At 40.9% G+C, this 7,451-nt stretch overlaps 1 protein-coding gene across 1 annotated transcript in view; it reads right to left on the reverse strand.

Moving 5' to 3' along the window:
- MYRIP (myosin VIIA and Rab interacting protein) overlaps positions 1–5,661 on the reverse strand; it is a 212,961-nt gene extending 207,300 nt beyond the window's left edge. Inside the window, 1 exon segment of the mRNA XM_066628618.1 lies at positions 5,552–5,661. Coding sequence (XP_066484715.1) covers positions 5,552–5,661 — 110 coding nt within the window.
- Positions 5,662–7,451: the final 1,790 nt, after the last annotated feature.

Genomic DNA, 7,451 nt, shown 5'->3' on the forward strand with positions numbered 1-7,451 from the left:
TCCTAGTGGCTGGCACGTGGGGCATTTACCCCAGGGAAGTCTATGGGAGGTATGCAACTGCTACTGAAACCCAGTAAATTTTCCTGCAACCCTCCTCTACCTAACCCATGATACTTCAAAATGGGTGGGGAAATTTACTTAATAAGAAAACTGGGGCCAGAGGGCCATTAAACAAAGTCAGGGTTATTTCCTTGCATCACTTTACAAAGTCGCATGGATCACTTAATTACTAGGCATACAATTAGGCACCAAATTATGCTGAAAATTGCGATTATACTAATGCATAATCACCAGCCAGGTCTTCCTGCCTTGCAATGTGAAGTTGTCAAGTACCCAACTCATTGTTTTAGATGAGCAAGTGAACCTATGACTGTGCAGCCCTGTATTTTCTTCCCTCTTTGAGAACTGTTGAGGCTATCTCTGTCTATGAAGACTATTATGCATGGGCCTGCACAGATGAGTCACTTGGTAAACACAGAACCATAAGACTACTCCCACCCCTTTTCTAGCAGAGAAGTACTTAAAGAAACACTTCCACCTTGTTACTATAAGTTGCATATAACCTACTATTAGATGGAGGAATGTGGGTGTATTTGTGTCTTCAATGGAATGTCATGAATTCCAACCTCAAATATTGCATTTTTGATATGCAACTAGCACAATTTTGATAAGTATATTCTAAAACGATTGACAATTCACCAAAGCACCCTGCACTGATCTTACAAGATAGTTGGAATACCCACTGTGGCGGTCCTGGTGGTTTTCCTGCTGGGGCCACACCCCAACCAAGAAGTAATTGCGGTGTCATCACCACCACAATTACTGCCATGCCACTGCCTCCTCCTTTCTCCCTTTGGAAAAAAGGGGGGGGGGAGAAGGAAGCAGCCCAGGTGGACCCTTCTGCACCTCTGTCAAGTGGCACAAAAGGCTCCATCAGAGCTTTTTCAGTCAGTCAGTCGAAGCAGCAACCAGGAGGCAAGTGCCGCTCACCTCCTGGGCACCACTTCCAGTGGTGCAAAAAAGCTCTGATGGAGCCTTTCACTCTGCTTAGCAGTGGTGCAAAAGGCTCCATCAGAGCTAGAAGTGGTGCACACCTCCTCCAAAATTGGAGGTAATGTGTGCCACTTCTGGGCTATTCGGAGGACTGTGCTCTTCTGCAGGAGTGCAGCCACTCTAGGTGCAGTTCCCTACTGATCTGAGGGCTGTCCTCCTCCCCTTAAAGAAAGGAGATGAGAAGAGTGCAGCCCTCAGATTGGTTCAGTTTGCACTGACAAAACCAGTGGAGAGGGTCATGATCATGCCCCCCACAGCCTGGCGCATTTGCCCCCCTGGGTACACAACTGAACAACCATTAGCCATTGACCTATTGTAGAATTCAACCATTAGCACTTATCCTTTTACGTGTAATGATCAGAAAACCAGTTTCAATGATAAGTTTTGTTTTCATACACTTCTAAGCCACCAATTGTATGAAATACATCATCACTGTGTGCATACACTACTATGATTGCTCATTGCCAATCTCCAATATGCACAGAGGTGATTTTGAAACTCTTGCAGAATATTTTTTAAAAGTGACAGTTACAAGGCAGTGAAGGTTTTTGAAAAAGGAACTACAGTTGAGTCTGAGAACCGACTTCTGAAGTCTAAAGGAAATAAATCTGTTTACATCCCTACTCCTTTTTATCTTCTGATTAGTAGCATCAATGGCATGCTAGGAGCTATACTGAGATCTACGATTTGCTGCAGAAGCTCATTGTGGAATTTAATGGAGCTGATTACCTAAATGCCTAGCTCAATGCTTTTAGTTTTTTAGTCCTCCTTTTCCTAAAATATTTATTTACTGCCTTTCAGCCAAAAAAATTCACAAAGTGAATTACATAGCAAAATAAATAAAAAGATATATCCCTAATAGGCTCATAATCTTTAAAAAAAAATAAAAGACACCTGGGAGACATCAGCAAAAAGCTATTGGAAATAAGACACTATGCTGGAGTCCATAGGGGCTTAGGAGAAAGCCCCACAGAATACAGTGGGGCTTATTCTGAAGCAACTGCCTCCTATGCTATTTTTCTTGGGTTAGTGTTCCTCAGTGCATTCATTTGCTTTTTTATATCTAATGGAAGGATGAGAATGTTGTCCAGAGTTTACATCTATGATAATAAAATGGTACAAGAATGTCATGTTATTTTTAAGCCACCTCCTACATAGAAAGTAATTCATGAGAAAATTTTAAATGTTTCATAAGAATAGCTTGTACTTGGAATTTACTGCCCTCAAGGAAAACAAAAAAGAACGGTCTCTACTCAATACAGGTGCAGAAAGAATTCTGAAGGCTTTGAAACAATTTGATCGCTTCAATAGCATACAATGTCTGCACTATATTTAAGGCTGTAGTAACAATGATACAAGAGATCTCAGATCTATTCTGCAGTCTTATTGACTGGATAGGTGAGAGCTAACTTCATGTTATCACTGCAGTGTGGGAACCCATTTGTATAGTCCAGTACCACAATCTACCTACACAATCCCCAAAAAATTCATGTGGATCAAACATGGTTACTATGTGCACCAGTGTTCCTAGCTACAAGGGAGGGCTATGATGGTTTGAGAAGTAACTGTTAGCTTGCCTACTCCGACTGCTATTTATACACACCATTGCAGTGATAACCCAACCATGCAGAAGTAGCTCCTAACAACTAAACCAAGACTAAATATAGAGCATTTGCCACTTACTGCACACTCAAGGTGGCATATGGATGCAAAAGACACAATCTGGTACAAGAGCTACAAAGGGGTGCATCTTACAAAAACTATACTTCAGACATTAAAAAATTGTTTGTCCACAGTTGCAGAGACAACATCAGAGGGTGTGCCTACCTGATCATGGGACAGGGCCCCATACCTCCAGATAGGGTGTGGCAAGGACCTGCTGATCTTTCCCACTGCTGTTGTGTGACCTGAGTTGCAAAGCAACTTGATGCTTTCACGTGGAATCATCTTATGCCATGAGTCTTATGAATCTATTTCTCTCAGGAATCCTCCCTTACTTTTTTAGATACCATTTGGGCAGCTATGCTCACAGGAAATGGACTGCTATCTGGGAGCATTAATAAGGCAGAAAGAATGGAAGGGAACATAAAATCCAGCCAAAGCATGCCTTGGATTGGAGTTGCATAGAGGAAGGGGCTGGCAAGGAGGTTGGCTCCATCCATGGCAGCAGAATGGGTGGAGATGGTTGTCATCTGTTTGGAGTGGGGGGAAGGTGACAGGCATTCATTTGGCACCCCTTTGCTCAGGCCTCAGTCTATCACCTGATGTGAACAGGCTCATTCGCATCATGGGTGGGCAAGCCCTTCACTAAAAACCTTTGTTTTATTTAGATTTTATCCACTTTTATCAGCTCAAGGAAGCTGTTACACAGCATTGTCCCCAGAAGGTGCCTCTATATACACCTATTAAAATACCAACCCCAAAAGCAGTGCCTTGTAACAAAAGTACAATTTGGGTTTCTTGCACTATGTCAGCTTGCAGTCCAGGATGGCAATGGATTTCAAGCATGTATTTCAGTAGAAAATAGATTTTTCATTACAATGTGCTTTAAAGAGAGGCAAAATAATAATAATAATAATAATAATAATAATAATAATAATAATAATGAGTATTGCATTAAAAGAATGCAATGTTTTAACTCCATGATGCTATTGGACTCAAGACTAGCAAATTTCTGACCCATGTTGGTACATGCAAGGGGGTGCCAGAAGGGGCCAGAAGAGGGTGTGCGAAGAAGTGGCCACTTGCAGTTGGGCTGAGTGGCTTCTTCAGAAAACAGAAAGAGGTGGCATCCACCAGCCCTCCCCAGACACCCCCATGTGACGTTCCAAAGTGGAACCGGGGCAGTCCTCTCCCTCAACCCCCATTAGCTACACTTCTGCTTAAGAGCAGGCATAGGCACCTCATTTGGATCAAAGCTACAGAATTGGAGAGAGGAGCTTTGATCCTTGCCTCAATGAAGTCCAAATCCAGTTTGGATCCAGGCATCTACTATTTCTTGAGACAGCATTGCACCTGCAAATCTGTATTTTTAACCAAAAACAGGGATCACATAAAGTGAGAAAAACTGTCCAGCACTCAATACAGTTTACTTAAAATGTTCCTATAGCTTTTACATTATTATTTCATATGGTCTATATAAAGAACAAACATTGTTTTATATTTTTTCTGTAAGTAAGACATCATTTTCTGAAAACCCTGAAGAGGTAGTAATTTCTTCTGAGAGTAGGTCTATACTGTATTAACTGGAAAAAGAAATTACAGCCCAATCCTAACCAACTTTTCAGTGCCAATGCAGCCGTGCCAACAGGGTGCACACTGAATTGGGGGGGGGGGGGTCAGTCACAGAGGCCTCATCAAAGTAGAGAACATCTGTTCCCTTACCTCGGGGCTGCTTTGCAACTGCATTGTTCTAGAAAAGTGGTTAGGATTGGGCTGTAACTGTTTATCTTGAAAGCTAGAAAAAGATCAGACTAAAAGTCAATGGATAAGCCTAACTAATACGTAGAATCCTATAATCAGTCCTTTAAAAAGACAGACAGACAGACAGACTGTATAGTATTAGATAACTTTACAGCTGCTACAATCTTGCTTTATGATGTTGCATTTATTTTCTTTAGTATCTTCTTGGATAAAATACAAAACTAGAATTTGTGGTTTCTGCTGATTCAGTGCACTCCGGGCTTTTAACTGCCTTGTAACGTGGGTGTAGCCTAAAGGTTGCACCAAATATTATGCAACAAACCAACACAGTTTTTTCCATAGCGCAAACTTGATGAAAAACTGCAGCTAATCCCAGCTCTGAGAAAGTACCTATATGATGTATGCTTGCAAATTGTTAATATTTGCACTTTAAAATATTAGGGAGTTAGTGAGAGTGCATGATTTCAAATTCATCCAAAAACATGCCTTGTTAAGCAGCCTGAAGTGCCTGGAGGACATCCTCTGAGAAAAGTCAAGGCGCATGCATCCTATACCTGCAAATAAGCTAATAAACCAAACCATGCAGGTGTTGTAAAAAATAGTTCTGATAACAGTAGCAATATTCTGACCCATAGAAATATCTGATGAATCTTGACATTCAAGAAAGTCACAGCTTGGGCTATTACATAAAAAGTATGCATGCAACTGAAAGAGAAGGCAGCATGAGCATGCACAGGGAAGGGGAGCATAGTTTATCAAATTACATACACGAGGCATACAGCTACCACTTCCACGCTTGCCTTTTTTTTTTTTTACTGTAAATAGATCGCAATATGAATCAAGACTGACACGGAAGAGGGGTGTTTTAATGCATAGATGCTATTTATGGCAACAACAACACAACTACCAAGCATGTACAAACTACAAAACAGTTTGCTCAGATTCTTAGTCCAATCACTGTCCAGACACACTGTATTCAGACCATAGGGAATGGTATGTATCTCTATAGGCATAATTCTGAATTAATAGTTACATCTAGATCCTTATATATTCCACTCAGACATACAAGTCTTACCTTAGTCTATCTTCTTCTTTTCTGCGGAGTGTGAAATCTCGTTGGACCACCTGAAGAACATGCTCAGCTTCATCATCAGTCAGGCCAGACAGGTCCAGCTTCCTCCCCATATTTAGTTCTATCCTGAATGCTGTACCTAAAACCACAAAAAGAAACAAAATGCAGAACGTAAAAACTAAAATAAATCCTGCAGAACTTCAGTGACTTTATAAGACTCACTTTGTTTGGGTCACATGTTGGGATGCTCCTCAAACATACAAAGAATCCCTACAAAGAATCCCTGCACATAACAATGATCACATCATGCCAAGTTTTCTGTCAGTTTTCTATGTGGAAGCATTTTATACATGCAAAAGAGCATTCAAGTCACGTGACACTCATCCACCTATCATTTGAAATAGTATTGCCCAGGCACAGATTTATTGGGCCTACACTTTGGATTCAAAGAGTAGTTCAAAAAGACATTAACCACATTTTCAGTCTTTGATTTTGCTGCATTTGAACATAAGAAGTTGCCTTACATGGGTCAAACTCTTGGTTCATCTAGCTTAGAACAGCTGACTCCCATTTGTGCAGCTCTTCTGAGGTCTCTCCCACCTCTGGAGATGTTAAAGAACAAACCATGGTTGCTGTGCATGGAAACCATGTGCTGTACCACCAAGCTATGGCTTCTCACTTTTATATTGTCACTTAGAAATAGCATACTTTCAAAACAGCTTTTAAAAAGTTTTCTTAAAGTCAGATTTCAAAGGTCAAATACAAATTACTATAAGAACAACATAAGCCACCATCTCAAGACTGTTCAATCTAAATAGTCCACTGAAGCAATTGTTACAGGTAGAACTGCCTTAGCATTTGATTCTCTGAGTCTTACTATATATCTTATATATAAAGAATCCATCACTCATGAAACCAAAATTGATTTCTATGCATACATGCAAGTCATAGCTTAGTGTAGAAAAAAATGAGATTGAACAATTTTATTTATTTATTTGATTTGTATTCCGCCTTTCTCCCTGAGTCACCCAAGTCAGCTAACAATTGAATCCTGGCCTTCAACACACACATTTATTACATCTTCAAAATCCTAGCTCCCGTTTTTTATTTTCCCAAAGATAATATCCACTAATTTATGTGGTTAACTAATAGAAGAAGACACCATGAGCTGAATTAGATCTTTGTTTATTAGATTTATGATCCTGCAGGTCATTTGTTATAAGATTGGCAATACAGAAAATAGATATATGGATAGGTCACAGTAATAAAAGCAAAACAAAAAAGCATAGACACAAGACAAGAAGAGCAAGTCAGCCATATCCCTAGTTGCTAAAAGCACTAGTGATGGAAATATCCATTCAACTCTTGTCAATGGTCCTGCCAGCTATCATTTCAGTTCTGTCAACATTATTCAGCTTCAGCCAATTTTAACAATTTTCAGACTAGAGAGAGGTCAAGGACAGATATGGCTGGGTATAGGTCAGATGAAAATGAGATACAGACCTGGATATCACCTGCATACTGAAGACATTATTTTTCAATCTTGCCAAGTGACTGCCTCCAAATATCAAACAGGACAGGAATAAAGAAATATGGAATGAGCAGATCTCCACAGAGGTCAGGAGAGCTGGGTATTTGTTATGCACTCTGAGGTCAGCCAAGGCAGGGGGCTATCCCAGTACTGCCCCACAGTGGCACACTGGCTCAAGAGGCTGGGAGGGGAACTCTCTGGCCTGGCTCATAGAAACCGCTTCAAAGTTTTCCTGCACCAGAGTGGACTTCTGTGGTCCAGCTGCCTCTGCCCCTTATGGCTGAGGTATTCAATCTGTGCCTCCCACCTCCCTAGTGAGGCATGGCTAGCCTCCAGGGGCATTGCCAAGCATCCGGGGAGAGAGGTGGCCGG

Source organism: Tiliqua scincoides, chromosome 5, assembly GCF_035046505.1.
Source record: "Tiliqua scincoides isolate rTilSci1 chromosome 5, rTilSci1.hap2, whole genome shotgun sequence".
Classification (NCBI taxonomy): domain Eukaryota; kingdom Metazoa; phylum Chordata; class Lepidosauria; order Squamata; family Scincidae; genus Tiliqua; species Tiliqua scincoides.